Source organism: Oncorhynchus masou, chromosome 7, assembly GCF_036934945.1.
Source record: "Oncorhynchus masou masou isolate Uvic2021 chromosome 7, UVic_Omas_1.1, whole genome shotgun sequence".
Classification (NCBI taxonomy): Eukaryota; Metazoa; Chordata; class Actinopteri; order Salmoniformes; family Salmonidae; genus Oncorhynchus; species Oncorhynchus masou.
The window spans coordinates 21,553,149-21,572,620 of record NC_088218.1 but is presented as its reverse complement, the minus strand read 5'-3'; the positions used below and the strand labels follow the sequence as shown (position 1 = coordinate 21,572,620).

The 19,472-nt window shown below is 41.6% G+C and overlaps 1 protein-coding gene across 1 annotated transcript; it reads left to right on the top strand.

Moving 5' to 3' along the window:
• The first annotated feature begins 2,779 nt into the window (after positions 1 to 2,779).
• LOC135543491 (NEDD4 family-interacting protein 2-like) lies at positions 2,780 to 11,349 on the top strand. The gene is made up of 8 exons (XM_064970796.1): positions 2,780 to 3,053; positions 6,788 to 6,968; positions 7,314 to 7,447; positions 7,819 to 7,906; positions 8,355 to 8,479; positions 9,495 to 9,561; positions 9,790 to 9,894; positions 10,123 to 11,349. The coding sequence occupies exons 1-7, from the start codon at positions 3,024 to 3,026 to the stop codon at positions 9,891 to 9,893; spliced, it is 729 nt and encodes a 242-aa protein (XP_064826868.1). The 5' UTR covers positions 2,780 to 3,023; the 3' UTR covers position 9,894; positions 10,123 to 11,349.
• The last annotated feature ends 8,123 nt before the right edge of the window (positions 11,350 to 19,472 follow it).

Here is a 19,472-nt window from a genome sequence, read left to right as displayed (position 1 = left end):
GAAGAGCACTGCAGGTAAAGCACGGGTCAATACAGCCTAGTTTAGTGTATCTATCTGCATGGGTTATCATGATTCATACGGGGGGGGTAGCATCACTCACTGTCCCACCTACTCAGCTAAAAGAAGAGAGCCCTGATTGAAGAACCCAGTTTGTAATGGATACACACATGAAAACAATAATAGCCTGGAGAAAACAAACAGTAATCAGATCACTGGCTCTGCTGAACACATTAAAACAAGTGAAAAATGTGAATGTCACGGGGTACCCAGTAAAATGTCCACATCATAGGTACAATAGCGTTTTGTATATTTGTGAAATAATTTTGTTCAAGTAGGACTCCCACCGAGATGAAGAAGAATACCTGGTATTCTGTGTGTCTTGTCTATGCCTACAAGGATACATGAAACAAATCTTCTTGAAAGTTGCATGCATCATTTCACATAGCATCATGACACTCTACACTTTTGGTTCCAGTACACCAAATACATGAAGTATATCAAGGTTTTGCTCAGCAGTATGACGTCCATGCAGTGTTCAAAGCAGACCTGGGTTCAAATCCTATTTTGAGTCTTTCAAATCCTTGTTTAGTCTATCTGGATTGCCAGATGGGCGGGGTTTGCTATTTTGCTTATATTCTATTGGTTCCATTACATGGAGGAAACTCAATCAAGCCCAGATAAAATATTTGAAATGATTTCAAATAGTATTTGAACTCTGGTCTGGTTTCAGTAAGCTCGCCTGAATTGTTTCAAGGTGGGAAAGCTGTTTAACAACACCATTTGTACTGATCAGCATGATGTAAGCAGCTGAGTCAGCTTGTTAGCCAAGGCTAAATGGCTGCCATGAGCACTAAACTTGGTCAGACATCAATGGTCTCAGTTGTAAGGCAGTCAGAATTCCGTAGCCTCAGGGGTGAGAGTGGTATATCCATACAACTGTAAAAGCAACGCATGTGGGTGGAACTTGGAGCCGTCTAGACAAGCAGACCCAGCTCTGCTGACAACCTGCCTGTGACCCACAGGTCATAGGGCTTCTGGGCAGAGCACTCTGTTGTAATGGCAGGTTATGAAACGTCTTACTATGTTCATGTATATGGATAATTGTGCACTCATCTCACCCATGTTGTACTTCTTACATAAAAGGGCAGCTATGAATGCATCCTAGAGATGTTAATCAGTGAAGGTATTCAGCTGTTGCATGTTTGCGTCTGTGCCTCAGCATGTTTGTGTGAGTGCCCTCCTCAGATGGTCTCAGGTGCCTATAAAATCCCATGGGTCTTCTGACCCCCAATCCCATCTTTCCCTAGATGATTTATATGCACACAGTAGTTGTCTTATAATCAGGTGAGACAAAATTGGCCTGGAATAAAAACCTGCTCACTCTATAGTTGTATAGGACAGGGTTGGTCACCCCTGTTGCATGTCGTCAATGTTTTACATACATTTTCAGAAAAGGACACCTTTACTAATTGGTATGATTATGGCGACTCCCTGTGGTCATGCATGGATACTGCAAGTAAAAGTAAGAATCAACTCTCAAATTTACACACTTGTTGCGGTCATGAAGCAATTGATTTACTTTTGATATGTGACAACTATCCAACAGATCTAAATTTAACAGAAACTGGAAATGTTGCTCTTATATTTGTTGTGTTGTTTGTAAATGTTCTCTTCTCTATTTGGTCTGATTGAATAGCTATAATCTCCTGCTCAGTTTCTACCATTGTGTTTGTAGTACCCAGGAGCCTAGATAGATGCAGAGCCTGCATTGTATATCATTTTTATTCTGTCTTAGTCGAATTAAAGACAGAAACAGCCGTGCAAATGAAAGCTCTCCCTCCTTCTCTCTTTCTCTTACTCATTTAATGGCCAAACACAAATTTCATGAACAAGCACTTGCAGGAAAAGAAAATAGAAGGAAATTAGAATTTGATTGGGTCCACTGGGTTTGTTTTGGAACTCTCACTCCATGGTGGTAGGAGCCAAAGGGGCCTAATGTATTCTCTATGAAATCAGGGCCTCATACATTCCTAATCTCCCCCAATGTTTTCTAACAAGGTCTCTCCTTACCAGTGCTTAACAGCAGGGATCATCAACTAGATTCAGCCTCAGGTCAATTTTTTCTTAACTGGATGGTCAATGGGCCATGTAGGAATACCTTGGAACAATCAATTGAAGATGATTTCCTGGTGCTTTTAGTCTTTTGTCTAGCAATGAAAATTGTAAATATAAAAATAATTTTAAAAGTGTGGCTCAGAATACTTGGGGTGCCAAATAAAACCAGCCGCAGTCCAAATTTGGTCCGCGGGCTGCCATTTGGGGAACCCTGGTTTCCAGTTACAGCAGCCCATCCGATGAGTCCTGATAGACTATAAACCAAGAGTACTGTCAAGTAGGCCTACATGTCCAAATGCAGAGTCCCACAACCCAAAATAGGGAATGAACTATCTTTCCGACATCTACGGTGGGATTATAGCGAACAGTGAGTGTGTACTGCAGGCTTCTGATCGTCCTTCTTCGCCTGTCTCTGAATAACTATTGAACCACCTAGTGGTCAAATATGTTATAGTCCCCGGTAGAGTAGAAAACCCAATTCCAATTCGACCACTAGTACCTATTTCCAAGCCTATACACTGTCTTGTCTAACGTTACATTAATGAGATTTGATAGGTATTAAGAATAAGACGATATCTTATATTTTACTATTGTTTACATTCATCCAATATCTTTCAGCTCTTCAGGGATGAGGGAAGTATAGTGGGTAGGAGTAGATTTGGAATTCGGAGGTATTGCGTCACAAGTCAAAGAGCCCTATGTGTTTCCACTCACTCGACGTTTCCTATGAAAAGGAGTTTTGCTTCAGTTGAAGCGTAAATTTACGTTTTTTTTTGTACGTGTAAATTTAATATACTTCACCTGAATGCGGTCCATTAAAAAGTTAAATTAAGTGACGAAATAGCTCAATACAAGATTGTCGACTTTTCGCTTGCTGGCCAGCTCCGCCAGCGGAGTCTAACGTCAAGATGGACCAGGCAGCGAGCCGATACCAAGTGGTGAGACAAAACCATCGACATTGTCATCTGTTTGGGAACTCCAACTAATATAAACGATACAAACTATTTACAACATTACTTTGTGTCAAACGAGACTAGAAATGTTTAAGTTGACGGCTTGTAATCAAACTGATTCCTCGTGCCTGTCACTTCCGCATTATTCAGCAGCAGATCAACAGTACAATAGCTGGCTAACTTAAACGTTAGCTAAGCTAGCAAATTTGAGTTCAGTGTTAGCCATCCAAATGACAGCACTTTAGCTCTTAACTCCGCTTGTATTGGTTTTCTGAACGGATAACTAACTCGGCTAGCTAGCGAACGTTATTTAGCTGTATGTCAGCCAGAGCCAGGTAAGATAACACAGGTTAAATTATATAGCCATTTGTGGTAACTACCAAATCTACCTTGCTCAAGTATGTTTAACCCCCCCCCAAAAAGCCACACCGTAGGCCTGTAACACGTGCCTAATACATTATCCCATCATAAATAAAAGTAAAATAAATACAGAGTATGTGGCCCATGGACCCACAAACAAAATATCTGTAGTGCTCAAGTAATTGGCTTTCCATGAGAAAAATATACCCTCCCCGCGTAAAGATGCTGTTCCTAGTTATACAATAATGGTCACAAAAACAAGGCGGCTGGCTATCCCGTCCTCAAATGTTAGGTTATTGTTCAGCCAGTTTTCTAGGTAGTTATTAGCTCTAGACAGATCCCTGTATGATATATCTTCCATATAGGATTCAGCTTTTCCGTTAGGATTTATTTCAGCAGCAGTGACAAAGTTGGTGGGGTTTGGGGCCAAACATTTTAGAGGCCCTCTTCTTGCGCCATACTGTTGCTCTTATATAATCTTTTGCAATTCTACACATTTTACCACGGGGTGGATGGAACATTTTATAGTTTTAAAGCTTATTTCCTGCATTTCTATACATTTTACCATGGGGCTGATAGAAAATGTGCAGTTTAAAAGGTAATTTTCTACAATTCTACACATTTTTGCCATGGCTTATTCTGTGTTCATGTGCTGTCTGAGCGATTCAAACATTATAACATGCCGTGTCATTTTATTTTTTATTTCCCCTTTCTAGTTTTTATTTAGGTAATTTGTTAGTTCTCAAAGATTATCTTATTAAAAAATATATAGCTCCATTATGTTATCTACATAGATTATTTCTGGTTTTAGTCATTTAAGTAAGTTGACACTGCAAACATTTTAACACCCCCCCCCCCCCCCCCATTTTAATTTTTTATTAATAAAAATAAATATAAGGTATGTAGAAATGACAAAGTGTGTGTGTGTGTGTGTGTGTGTGTATATATATACACACACAACATGTAAAGTGTTGGTTTCATGAGCTGAAATAAAAGATCCCAGAAATGTTCCATATGCACAAATTTCTTACATCCCTGTTAGTGAGCATTTCTCCTTTGCCAAGATTATCCATTCACCTGACAGGTGTGGGATATCAAGAAGCCGATTAAACAGCATGATCATTACACAGGTGCAACCTTGTGCTGGGGACAATAAAAGGCCACTCTAAAATATGCAGTTTTGTGTCACAACATAATGCCACAATGTCTGAAGTTTTGTTCAATTGGCATGCTGACTGCAGGAATGTCCACCAGAGAATTGAATGTTCATTTAGAGAATTTGTCAGTGCGTCCAACCGGCCTCACAACCGCAGATCATGTATGGTGTTGTGTGGGTGAGCGGTTTGCTTATGTCAACGTTGTGAACAGAGAGCCCCATGGTAGCGGTGGTGTCATGGTATGGGCAGGCAGAAGCTACAGACAATAAACACAATTTTATTTTATCGGTGGCAATTTAAAAGGTCAAAAATACCGGGACTGGATCCTGAGGCCCATTGCGAGGTCAAGTTTTATTAAAGGTAGCTGTGACCGGGTAGCATATCTGTACTCCCAGTCATGTGAAATCCATAGATTAGGGCCTATTGAATTTCTTTCAAATGACTGATTTCCTCATATGAACTGTAACTCGGTAAAATCAGTGAAATTGTTGCGTTTTATCTTTTTGTTCAGTGTATATATTATAATTTTTTTTTTTAAAAGAGTGGAGGTTGTCATTTCGAAGTGGCGGCACACCGCTTCTAAATGAATATAGAGGAAACGCTGGTGTTCTAGCGTTGGATGGGTAATGGAACATTGTTCAACCTACCATTTTATTTGACGACGCTTCCTTAATTCTCAATTTGGTAGGCACCGGTGTCTTATAAAATCCCTTTTCCGGTTTCAGATGGAACTCCGGTAACAAGGAAATATTCAGAAATCCACTTTTTGTGCCGAGTGAGAAATGACTCTTACATGTGTGTAAATACTTGTTTGGGTCCTGCTGTGTGACGCGCTGTCATGTTCTGCACTTGGCCTCTAGCACCAGCTTTAGCTATGCTGCTGGAGGTTAGCTATTGCTTGTCTGTCTAGTTGTCAATGTGAATGCTGTGTATACAAGGCTAGGGTCACTTCTGGTTTAGTCCTGTATCGGCCCCTCACTCTCGAAAGCAGGAAACATTCACTTTCATAGTCGTTTTCGTGCCATGTGTATTTAGGTTAGCAATAATTACTTCCACAGACTGATTTGATATGGGATAACTTAATTCGGCAGTTGTAAGCCATTGAATAATGTAGCCTACTGGCCTTAAAAGTCCAAATGCCCACTGCTGCACTATGCTAGAATGCTTGCTGACATCAGACATACCATGGTATGCCTTTCCTTTTTTGCTTCTTGATGTGCAGAACTTTTTCAGCCACAGCCATGCTATTTTGATCCTGCCTCTGCACTTTCCTCAGTCGCTAGGCAACTGTGGTTTTGCCTCCAATGTGTCATCTTTCTGTCAGGTTTTCAGTTTTGAGGGCAACCTGTATTTAGATGCATCATACAGGCTGTTTTTACAATGTACTCTCCCCAGCCATCCTTGTTATTTGTGTACACTCATTCTGAACAGGTCTTTGTTAAACATGTAGGCCTAACCTATCTATTTGGACTTGTTGTTGTATTATACTGAGATGACCTCAGGAGTTCTTGTTTAGGCCTTGGTGTGCTGATGGTGAAATAACGAAATCACCCCCGGCCAATTATGCAGTTCTTACAGCTCTTACATAACTGGTGTCCTTGACACCAGATAGCTTTGCACTCACTAATTCTCCTGGCTTTGCACATTGACCCCGCGGTGTGTAGAGCACTGCTGGACATGATGCCAAACTTCATCTACAGCTAAGCCACAAGTTAAACTCTGGTCTGTTGACCTGCGCAAAAGCCACAGCCTCAAGTGAGCTGCAAGACTAAAGCCACATTTGTCACTGCTGCCACACTGATCAATGCCTAGGCTATGCATCCACTTAGACTACATCATTTGTCATTGGCCAAATATAAGGCTGTGTTGTCTTCCCTAGAATCTTACTTTCACCCTTCTGTTTCCCATGACCATGTTGTCGTCTTCCAACTGGATGCTATGCTGGAAATTAGCCTAGATCACATGTTGTTTTGGATGTCTTCAGCACTCTTAGCACTGGAATCAAATGTTGCCTACTTAGTTTATTACAAAACACCAGATGATCTTTCAGTGTCGGGCCATGACCACATCTCTCCAAGCGTCTCAGTTTACAGGGCTTCCCTCTCCTTCCTCACCTTTGACCGTCTGTGTTGTGAACTTGCGACATGGGTTTTATTGAAGTGACACTTAACTCATTCTCTATACCCCCCCCTTCTCTCTCAGTTTGAGAATGATGAAGACGACTGCTGTGAGCCCTCCACCAGCGCCCAGCAGCCGTGCACCTCGGCCCAGGCCAGCTCGTCCTCCCAGGCCTGCCCAGTCCCAGTAGCCCTGGAGGGGGATGCAGAGGCCCCACCTCCCCCGTACGCCAGCATCGCCCTGGGAGACACCTCTTCCATGCCTGGTACAGAACCAAAGACTCCATATACTGTCTGTTAGAATTTTTTTATCCCCATCCCCATTTATCCACCCCCATCCCTACTATTCAGTTTAGCTCATGTTTTTGCTTCTGCCCTTTTCTGTGTCTCACTCTGTCTTTCTGCCCCTTTCTCCATCTCATTCTCTCGCAGCGTCTGTAGCTCTTTCAAACATGCTGGAACCAGCCAGTTGCCCTAAGTATAGGCCGATAGTTCACATGGCTCCTGGAATTAAGCCAATGTGATTTCCTTATTTGATTGAATTGATTTCCGAACTTCACCTTGTGAACTGTGTTAATTGGCCATGTCTCTTCCCTGTGGTCCCCCATTAGAGAGCAGTTGTTACCCAAGTGATTTCCCCGTGCCGCCCCCATACAGCGTGGCCACCTCTCTTCCCACCTACGATGAGGCAGAGAAAGCCAAAGCGGCAGCAATGGTACTCTCTGCTGTGGAGGTGATACCAGGGGTAGGACACGCACGCACGCACGCACGTACGTGTTTAAGTATGGGATGTTTACCCATGAAAACAGGATTATTCAGCTGGAATGCTGTAAAGAACTTCAATGCTGCTGTTGTTAACTACACAGCATCACATATTTCAGGACCAAAACATAGCTACAACGGTATTTACAGTATGTTAGCTCTATTTTATGTAGGTTTAGTACAAATACCCATTGAACTGTGTTTCTGCTTTCTCAATGCCAAAAGAGAAGGAAATGTCGACACGCAACGGTACTATACTGCTCATCTCCTTATTCATTGGGATGACTGAGCTATTGCTACATTTCTGCAGAAGAGGGAGATGAGTTCTTTTCCTGTCCTCTTTTGCTTAAACAGGATGATGACTTCCCTCCAAGGGATGACTTCAGCGATGTCGACCAGCTGAGGGTGGGGAACGACGGCATTTTCATGCTGGCCTTTTTCAGTAAGTGGATCTGTTGTTTGTGCACGTAACCCCCCCCCCCCCATTCTTCAGTGAGTTGACAAGCCAAATAGCCTCTCTCACTGAGTGGACTGGCCCATTTGTCTGAGCAGGGGAACATAACAAAAGTTTGCTTTGGATGAAAATGTCAGTAAGCAGTTGAAGGTGTTTTCTATGGATTCACCACAAGGTGGCAACAGTCAGACTCATTGAAGACAACAGGATCTCTTCCTCCAGTAGGAATGGAGGTGGGAAAGGTCAAAGTAAGTCAGCTTAGCTATTCTCTGGCTACATTCATATGGCCTCAGAATGTATATTTTAAGTATGTATAGAAGGACATTCAATTTGTAATATACTGAAGTGACTCCCTCAACAAATGTCAGTCAACCTTGAGAGTGGTGTCTTGTCGGTCTGTGCTTGTAACTGCATGCTTTCTTCTGTCTCCAAACAGTGGCCTTCCTGTTCAATTGGATTGGGTTCTGCCTGTCATTCTGCCTGACCAACACCATCGCTGGCCGATACGGGGCCATCTGTGGCTTTGGCCTCTCTCTCATCAAGTGGATTCTCATCGTCAGAGTAAGTGCAGTATTGGCTTAAAGGGGCCTAATCAATGCATCTAAAATAACTTACAGAGTTGATTTTCTATTAAGGGACAGGATATACAGGCCATTACTTTAAAAGCAGCCCATACAAAGAGCGTCTACTTCAAACGTCAATGTTACAAATGGTTTACTGTAAATTAACTGGCTAGCATTATCCTGCTTAATAGGTAGCCTGGCAGTTAAGAGCTTTGGGCCAGTAACCAAAAGGTTGCTGATTTGAATCCCTGAGCCGACTAGGAAAAAAATCTTCCAATGTGCCCTTGAGCAAGGCACTTAATCCTAATTGCTCTTGTAAGTCGCTCTGGATAAGAGCATCTGCTAAATTACTTAAATGTTTATTTTTTATATTTTTTTTTACAAAAAATGTGAAATGCTTCACTTGACTAGCATGTTATAATGAATTGAATGTTACAAAATGAATTTCAATTATGTCCAGTACATCACTGCATAGCCCAGTCATGGCTTGTGCAGCAGGAAGCAGATGCTTGCTAAGGCTTGTTAGCCCTAGATGTGAGGAGGACACCCTTAAGAGCAGGAGCCCAGTGTGCTCTTTGTGTTCCAGGCATCAATCAAAGCCCTGTAGAATTTCCACATGAAGAAGCAACACACTGGTGGATGTAGTTATTAACCCCGGGCTTTCATCATTGCTCTGGTGCACACAGCTCCTGCCACTGGATGTTGTGCAATACTAGGCTATACAGTAGTTTAGGCCTTTATCTGATCAGTGCCAAATCAAAGGCCTGGTATCCGGGAATAGGGTTATTATTATTTTATTATTTTTGTCCTTGTAACCGGCCCATGGTCTCAATTAGGACACCCAACATTCGAGGAATTGAGGCTTGAGGAAGTCTAATCCTAGCTCAAGGAAATATTTCTCCCATCGTGATTCTGATCATCTGTATGTGTTTACAGGAACTGTCATTCAAAAGTATTGTCCTGTGGTATGAAATGTTGAATGTCCGTTTCCTATACATTCCACTTTCCCACAGTTCTCCGACTACTTTACTGGATACTTCAATGGGCAGTACTGGCTCTGGTGGATTTTCCTGGTCCTCGGTAAGTTTACAGATCTGTATAGCAAATGCTGCATTCTTCAACTAGCCAATTGCTGAGGAATGAAGCTGTACTAATGTATCCACTTAGAATGTTATACACCAATGCCATCTGGTGGCTGAAATGATGTACTACTAATCTGCCCATAATAAAGTGAATTCCTTGACCTTGGATGAATAGTGGTGAAGTTTTTATTTATTTTTTACTAATGATTTCAAATCCCTTCCTCAGGTCTCCTGCTTTTCTTCAGAGGGTTCGTGAACTACCTGAAAGTGCGCAACATGTCTGAAAGCATGGCTGCCTCGCACAGAACACGCTTCTTCTTCCTGTACTGAGGTATATGAAGACCTTAGGACACAGTCACCGCATAGTAGATAGTATCCTAGAGACATTGACATTCATATGAAGAAAAATCAAGTTATTGTTTATGAAATAACACTATATATTGTTGTTACCAATTTGTCTTTATCTAAATGGCGACGTTGTAACATCCGCTACCCGTAGTCTTCGAATTCTACAACGGTAACTTTTTCATATTCCCCCCCCCCACTTCCTCTGCTCCAGGTTGTTGCACCAAACATTCCTCCTCAATGTGAAATTCCTTGAGGATTTGCGACCCTCTTCTCGAATGACCAGGACAAAAAAATATATAACCGTGAAAAGACGCGAGGAAGAAAAGAACCAGTGTGTCATTACCGCTGCGAAAGTCCGCCGTCTTTCATTAAAAGCAAAAACAGCTGACTCATCTCTCTTTCAGAAAGTCCGTACAATACAGATTAACCCAGCTAAATATACCCTGTGTTTTTTAAATTTTATATTTCCATTGGCTTTGTTTGGCTCTTTAGATTTCAATTGCCTTCCTGATCTAACTCCTGTTATGGTCCCATCCTGCTTAATATCCCCAAGTCTTGTACATTGAATACACCTTAAGATGGGGTAGAATAGTCCAGTGTAGTAGCTGGGTCTACATGTTGTGGATGTTTATTGAAAAGTACACACAAGAACATGAAAGAGGACTGTATACAGCCAAGAGGTCTTATGCAATTGTGTCCTTTCCTGAACTGGATGTCTGCTAATGAGGATGATGATGATGAAACGGTTAGTCTTATTCTTTTTTTTTAAACTTTAAGAGTTCCATTGGAGTATCAATTTGTATTTTATCCCATGATATTAATCCCCATATTTAATTGTCTTTGGTATAAACATGTTATTTGATGAAACTCGTGACTTTTATCATGAAAGGATTGAACTGTATCACAGCTTATGCCAATTTATTATATTTGCACTTTTCAAGAACCTCTTCAGTTGTGCATTGCTTACTTGTCGTAGTGCGTAGCCTGATCTCTTTGTCAATCAATTTTGAACTGGAATTTGTGTTTATCCCAAAAAAGGATATCTGCCTTTTTGCATTTTTTTTTATTTTAAAGAATTACATTTTCATTGAGTTGATTATTGTGATTAGCCTGGATTGTGACATTTTTAAACTTCGTGTTTTCTTTAATGCTCGAATGATGCCTTTCTCATTTTGTTTCTGTTACACAGAAGCCTCATCAGCAATATCAGCAAAAAAAAAATAACTTAAATGCATGATTAGTCTAGCCGAGTTGGTTATAACAGTATTCAGCTAAAGTTATTAATATTATATTTGTATGTTTGTGAAATAGCCAAACGACTTTTGACAAATGATTATTGGAACATGCTCTGGTACTCCAGAGATGATGATGATGCGTGCTTGTTAACCCTTTAACCTAAAGTCTTTCAAAATGCCAATAAAGTTCCAAATGCACCCTTTGACTGCCTCATGTTAGAATTCATTGGATGTCGAGTAGGCCTAATCGTGCTATTGTGAGCACTGGAGGATGTTGAATAGCCTCTCTTATTTAGGGCTGTGTCTGAAAACGCTACTAGCTGTTAAGTCTTTGCTTCCTCCGTTCCTGTTTCCTCAATTGCTCTCAAAGCGCATTGGTGGACCGGATACAAGGTCCCGCCCTCCAACCTCTTCCTCCAGTGGTCTTTTGAGAGGAATTGAGAGCCAGCCCATGACACTGATTCTCTCTAGACCCTCAGTTTATAGTTTGGTTGTCGGTTTTGTTCGATGGCGCACATTTACCTCACTCTTTGGCATTTGTGCAACCAAATATGTTTTATCGAAATGACAAAGTATAAACTTCTTCCTGAAAAGCTCATTGTTTGCCGTACAGTGGCCTGCATCTACTGAATGCATGTGGGTTTTATTTGTTCTTTCTTTTGGCTGTCCCCAATCCAGCCTCTTTATAAACTGTTAATGAGTGACCCATTTACAGAACTCCCTTCCGGTTGGCAAATGTTCTTTTTTTTTTATGGGGCACTTTTTTTTTTTTCTCCCCTTTATCAGGCCAGGAAAGCTTAGGCTCTACTTCTCACAACCTCAATACTCGCCCACCTCCTCCATCCACCCTTTAACTAGAGCGATTTGGAATAGAGGCCAGGGCACAAAGTAAACTCAGTCACACGCACCGGCCCAGAGGGAACAGTGCTGACAATCGCTGTCGACAGCATATCTGAGGTCTCGTTAGCCTCTAGCTAGTTATGGCCAGCCTAAGCATGTGCCTGCCCTGCTGCCCGCTTCCCGGCCCGTTGCGGACACTACCGGGGCTTTAAGTCAACATACTCTCCTCACTCTCTGAAGGGGTGATCAAGCTGAGCTCTTAGAATCAGTTGACTCAAAGATGACACCTCCCTCCAGGGCACAGGAGAGAACGAGAGGGGACGGAGTTGAAACTAAATAGTAGATGGTAATAGGGTTGCTGTGTGTGCTTCCTGATGACTTTGGAAGTCGGTGTGTGTCTTGGTGAAAATTATCGGTGTGCGTGGCTGCATAATGTGTACTAGTGAGTTAGAATGTATGCGATGTTGCTGATTTCTATGGTTGTGCCTGCATACATGAGGATTTGTGTGTGTGTGTGTGTGTGTATGTATGTCTCTGTGATAGTGTACACGTATTAGCATACACAACAAGCATATTCACAAGAAACGGTGGGATATGTAATCTTTGCAGCACAAGGCTGCTACAGCTTTCAAGTGGGCATGGAACATGCCAGTGTGGAGGGAAGAGTGGCTTGGCTCACCTGTTGGTTTGGCAGGTACAATCTTGTCTCTTTACATCAGAGTAAAGTAACCACAAATGGTAGAGCCTTGGGCTCTTTCTGCTCTGTGTGGAGGGTTTGGAAGGATTTCCTAAATGCATGCATGCCTGTCTTCAGTCAAAGTGGGCTATGGTTCTTTGTTATCGTCATACAGGCATGCTAGAATTCTCATGCATACTGATTACTTAAAATTGGGTTGTTGCATTTCACTGTGTACACATTTAGCTAATCAGCACGAGATCAGGAAATATTCCTTCTCACTTAATGAACTGAAATCAAGTGATGCTCATAAAGAATTGTACTTTTGGTGGCCATTATCAAGCACATTTCCAATTGCAATCAAATCCAAAGGACTTACTGACGTGTGTGTGTGTGTGTGTGTGTGTGTGTATAGCAATCCAGCCAGGTCTAAACCTACAGAGGAACTCTTGAGGTCATTTCACACATCTGTGGGCTTTGGAAAGAACCACCACAGCCTGACCACATGGTCATCTCTATACCTAAAGAGGAATTCTACACCTGGCTGCAGAAACCAGTTAAAAGCCAGCCTTTCTGACACTGCATGCCAAACTATCAATAGCCCTGAGGTGTCATAGTACAGTTTTAGGTGCAGGGTTAGACAGAACGGGACTAAATATTCAACAACTTCTATTTGGTTGAGAAGAATTTCAGGTGAGAGGAGAAGTAGGATGCTGAATTAAAGGATAAGCACATTATGGCTGAGGTTTGGGTAAGAGTTAGTTAAAGCTGATTCAAAACACTGCCCATAACAGCTAATCTATGGTTGTTTTATTTGCTAACCTCATGTTTACGGGTTTCACTGTGGTATTGGAGTGCTGATCCTAGACCAGTCTTTAATGGCAGATTATAACCACAGCCAATATAAAGACTCATGGAGGAGAAGCCAGGCCTCAGATCTGTTGTGGGGAGTGGTGTTGGAGTTGCTCGCGCTCACTTCCCAAGCGCTCTCCACTTTGACAAGGTTAATCTGCTCTGACGATGAGCAGTTGTGCTTGGCTCTGCTCCTCCTAGATTCCTTCCCATAACCGTAACATGAACTCCTCCAGCGCGATAGGGAACCTGGAGTAGAAAGTAGTGTGTTTTACGCTACCTCCTTTTGATGTGATCAAGGGATGCATCCTGTTTTGGTGGTGTGTGTAGGTTTGTATCAAGGGAAAGGAATATGGAACAAATAAATACATTGAGGTCTCACACAGACTTAGTCCCAACAGATTTGTCTTGAAATGGGAATCATTTTAATATTCATCAAATAATTTGTTTCGGAAGATTTGTCAATGGAGTCAAATCAATCACTTTTAGAGGTTAATAGCCTACAGTATAATCTGAAAATATGTACCTATTCCTGTATTATGATCTGAAACCTCTAATAAAACGTACGATAGGTTTTTTGCAGAATAAAACATACAATACATTTTAAACAGATACAGATATTATGTGTCACTTCTAGCCCTACATAGAAGAGTTGTTCTGGCAGAGCTCCATCAGGAACAGGTTCTACTTGAAGTGAATCAAACCAGTTGTTGCTGAGCTGTCGCCGTGGCAACTACCACACAATATTTGTATTAGGATGTGCGAGAGACATACGATACAGACAGTTCTGCTCGTGCAGGCCCTGGAGTACACAGCGTTACGCACAGCTGTTGCGCACAAGAAAAACAGTGCCAGTTTCCTGTACTTTCGACGACGAGCTTGTTTCAGTCAGTCGCATTGGGTCATCTTGAGGATGGGTTCGCGAAACAACCAAAGATATGTTTCCAATTCCGGAACCCCAATATAACTGTTCCTTTTCTCTTGTTTGTCTTCCACGTCATTTACCTCCTGTCTGTTGAGTCATCCATCCAGCAGCAGAGCGAGATATCAGCTCAGCATCTGCAAATATTGACATTCTTTGGAGGGTGCCACCTGGCCAACCTGTTGAGTAGTATTGCCCCAATTACAGACCAGACCCCTTTTTAGCCACACCCCAAATGGCAAGGCTTCCTACTGTAGAGTTTGATGTATTGTAGGCACATAGAGAGAATATCATTCCTTTCAAACACATTTATACAAACTGATGTTGATCTACCGTGCATTCGATATCTCATTAAAGAGTGCCTTGATTGGATAAGTAAGCCCCTATAACCTGTTCTATTTTAGATTACTGAACCATCTTCCCCTTTGTTTTCTCTAAGTCCTATAGACTACCCTTTCAAAGAGCACATTGCATAGTTATAGAGCTATGCAAGTTTTACCCATTTGAGAGCTATAGTGATGTTTCATCTTCGCCTGCCTATCTTGACATATTTCTCTTGAAGCACACCATGCAAGACAATTTGTCCTCTACATAATAAATGCTTTTTTGCACTTAGCTAATACAGTGGAGGACTTCTGCTATTTTATGGGCTCCCATATTTCACAGATACACAGGGAAGCCATTTATGGTACCGCTTGTGTTGACTCACACCTCAACACAACTTACGACTGAGTGCTGAACCTGCCTTTTAAAAGGAATCTTGCTAAAAAATAAAGTCTATAAATTGATGATAGGTGGGTTACAGGCTGAGGGATATAATGTTCCTTTCACCGAGGTTGAAATGGAACACAGTTTTTGCAGTTGTTTTTGTAACTGAGGATCAGTTCTTCCTAACTCCTGCAACCTAATCTTAATCAACAACTCTTAATGAGAACAAAGTTGGCCTTGCACCAGGGCATTGCTATTGTAATCCTCCATTGGGATTAAACTGTACCATGCTCAAATTCAACAAACTATAATGTGCTGAAACTAAAGTGGTCAATATAGGTGGAAAAGACACAAGTCCAGCTGGTGTCAGGTGATGTTTGGAGTTTGCTGCCTGTTTTAAATGGCACTGGCCAATCATCTACCATGGTGCGGCCACTTTGGCCTCAATGTTCCATCTGGGCCACACAGTGGACTGCAGTGTTAGCCTGGCATGAAAGGCCTCAATCACCGCCTTTCACCCACAGCCTGGGGCCAGAGAGAGGGAGTGGGGAAGAGTGAGACGGAGGGAGGAAGGAGAGAAGCAGAGAGAGAGAAAGTGGAAGAGGGGAGTGAGAGTGAAACCTGCTTTAACTCTTTCGTGTTTAGCGAGCAACCCCTCCATGTTTTCTCAGCAAACACATTCTCCCCCATGTTCTCTCCGTGTCCGAACAACAGCAGGCTTTGAGTTGCATCACTTAAGGGCCCTATTAATAATTTGACAAGTTTTCTCAGAGATGAATTGCGGTAATGATTGGGGCCAGCGATTATGTGCGGCCAAAGCTCCATAAACCAACTTAAGGTTCATTTCCACCCCTCATTTTCCACTTATCAAACTGTTGAAAGGAAGCTTGGCACGTCACTGTGATGCATAGGTGCCGTCTGTTTTTAGGCTAAATCCCAATACCTCTCCTTAGCCCTCCCCCTTGTTTTCGAGCGTCCCAACTAGTGGTAGGGTTGAGATGCATAACCCTAGAGAATGAGACATCACTACATCACTCGCGCACAGTAGAAGCCACCGAAGGATAGCTTACCACGCAATTCTGCCTCCAGCACAATGCCTGTAATGGCGACAGAAAAAGCCTTCCTTATATTTCTAATGCAACAAATGAAAGGACAGCAAAACAACAATGTCCCGTAATGCACCCATCAACTGGCTGTGGTTCAATGTGGGATAGTGCTGAAGCAGGACCTTCATTCCATAATAGCAGCTTGACAGGTAACAATGTTTTTCTGCAATTTCCTAGGGATTGATGATTAACCAGTGGAAGCCATGAAAGGCACTGTGCTGAGCTAATATTTAAACCAAATATTTTAGGGCCCGTACACAGATATGCTTCATAGCTACAGTGCCTTGTAAAAGTATTCACCCTTCTTGGCATTTTTCCTATTTTGTTGCATTACAACCTATAATTTAAATTGATTTTTATTTGGATTTCAGGTAATGGACATACACAAAATAGTCCAAATTGGTCAAGTGAAATGAAAAAATGACTTGTTTAAATTATTTTTTAAATAACAAATGAAAAAGTGGTGCGTGCATACGTATGTATTCACCCAACTTGCTATGAAGCCCCTAAAAAGATCTGGTGTGACCAATTACCTTCAGAAGTCACATAATTAGTTAAATAAAGTCCACCTGTGTCCAATCTAAGTGTCACATGATCTGTCATGTGATCTCAGTTTAAATGCACCTGTTATGAAAGGACCCAGAGTCTGCAACACCACTAAGCAAGCAGCACCATGAAGGCCAAGGAGCTCTCCAAACAGGTCAGGGACAAAGTTGTGAAGAAGTACAGATCAGGGTTGGGTTCAAAAAACATATCCCAAACTTTAAACATCCCACAGAGCACCATTAAATCCAATATGGCACCACAACAAACCTGCCAAGAGAGGGCCTCCCACCAAAATTCATGGACCAGGTAAGGAGGGCATTAATCAGAGATGCAACGAAGAGACCAAAGATAACCCTGAAGGAGCTGCAAAACTCCACAGCGGAGATTGAAGTATCTGTCCATAGGACCACTTTAAGCTGTACACTCCACAGAGCTGAGCTTTACAGAAGAGTGGCCTGAAAAAAATACATTGCTTAAAGGAAAAAAATAAGCAAACACATCTGGTGTTCGCCAAAAGGCTTGTGGGGGACTCCCCAAACATATGGAAGAAGGTACTCTGGTCAGATAAGACAAAAATGTAGCTTTTTGTCCATTAAGGAAAATGGTATGTTTGGTGGAAACCCTACACCTATCATCATCCCAAGTACACCATCCCCACAGAGAAGCATGGTGGAGGCAGAATCATGCTGCGGGGATGTTTTTCATTGACAGGGACTGGGAGACTGGTCAGAATTGAAGGAATGATGGATGGCACTAAATACAGAGAAATTCTCGAGGGAAACCTGTTTCAGTCTTCCAGAGATTTGGAACTGGGATGGAGGTTCACCTTCCAGCAGGACAATGACCCTAAGCATAATGCAACACTCAAGTGGTTTAATGGGAAATATTTAAATGTCTTGGAATGGCCTTGTCAAAGCCCAGACCTCAATCCAATTGAGAATCTGTGGTATGACTTAAAGATTGATGTAGATCTTTTTATCCTCCACTGCACGATAAGCAAGAAAATAGTTAGCTAAGTTGCTTCTGCTGCATTACGTTAACATTACTACAAAAAAAACAATAACAAGTGATTGACTTATATTTTTTTTAATGAACAGCAAGGCAAGCTTAATAAATTTTTATTAAATTTGTAGTAAATGCTTTAGCTAGATTCTTTATATCCACTGGGTTTCACAAGATGACAGCCTGGTTTGCTCAGGAGTCCCTCACATATTAAACAACACAAATTACAACTCATACAAATGTCAAACGCCCATATAGCAGGCAAAATATATAGTTAGCTGGCTAATGTTAGCTAGTCAGATAGCTTGTTAAATAGCAATTTTACATGCATAATATTTTGTCTATACATAAACAAAAATATTCTTCTTCACTGAATTGTTTTGAATGACTAATTGTGAAGTTATAATTACTTAGATTTGCTTCCATCCTAGTATTTTTGTCAGCCATCTGTTCTGAAGATGGGAGTTTTGGGAACCACTCGATAGGAAGTCTGCATTTCGATTAACTTCATTTGAAGGGCCAACTTAGAGGTCTGTAAAGGCACTACGCCTCACTCAAAGTTGAATTGGTGGAGGAGAGGGGTAGGCCTAAGTGGTAGGGCTAAGGGAGGGTATTGGGACTGAGCCTTAGATAAACCGAATGGCAGTCATCTGAAATCGTATTGTAACCATTCAGGAATGTCAGGATGTTTTCAGTAACCCTATATATTGATCACCTGAACTCCTGGCTATGAGGCCCCAGCCATATACACCCCCGTGGATGAGTATGTCTCCTGTCCTCCCAGCAGATGTTGGTTGATTGGCAAGCCAGCAGGAGCACAATGCAGTGAGTGTCCCCACAGTACAGGGTCTTGGAGATAAGAACCACCTGCTTATCTCGCTCCAGTCTCTCCACTAAGGTTCAGCCACAGTCGGATGGTGTCCAGACCACAGGCAGCTTTAGGAAAGACACATTTTTTGTTTGTTTCAAAGTATTTCAATCGCATCAAATGTTAAGTAAAACAGGATGTTTTTGAAGCCATAGCTTTTTTTAATCACAGACACATTTTACACTAAAAACGGTACATAAATCTTTTACCCATCCCCCCGCAGGATGAAAATTACATGCAGAAAGATTAATTAAACTCTTTCATTGAATCAGATGGCTCATTTGTCACAACGTTTGATGTTGCCAATTACTTTAATGACTATTTCATTGGCAAAGTAGGAAAACTTAGGCATGAAATGCCAACAACAAACTGTAAGCCATCATATTCCTGCATAAAATACCTAATAATGAAGATAAAACATTGTAATTTTGAATTTTGTTAAGTGGGTGAGGTGGGAAAAAATATTGTTGTCCATCAGTAATGAGAAACCACCTGGTATTAACAGATGGAAAGCTACTGAGGATGGTAGCGGACTGTATTGTCACTCCTATTTGTCATATCTTTAAAAATAATTGTACTCAGACAATGGAAAGAAGCCAAAGTCCTTCCGCTAGCCAATCACCTTTTACTGGTTCTAACAGCCGACCATTCCACATGCTGCAGATTCTATGCAAATGTTTGTAAAACATGTTTGACCAGATACAGTGCTATTTCTCTGTAAACAAATTAACAAAATACTTTCAGGATGCTTATAGAGAGGGGAACTCAACATGTTATATTACAATACTTTAAATTAAGCTTTTCTA

Excerpts from the sequence above, each read along its gene's own strand:
- LOC135543491 (XM_064970796.1), top strand. The coding sequence starts at position 3,024 with ATGGACCAGGCAGCGAGCCGATACCAAGTG. Across the intron at positions 7,907-8,354 it reads TTTCATGCTGGCCTTTTTCA|TGGCCTTCCTGTTCAATTGG; the intron begins GTAAGTGGATCT and ends GTCTCCAAACAG. Across the intron at positions 8,480-9,494 it reads AGTGGATTCTCATCGTCAGA|TTCTCCGACTACTTTACTGG; the intron begins GTAAGTGCAGTA and ends ACTTTCCCACAG.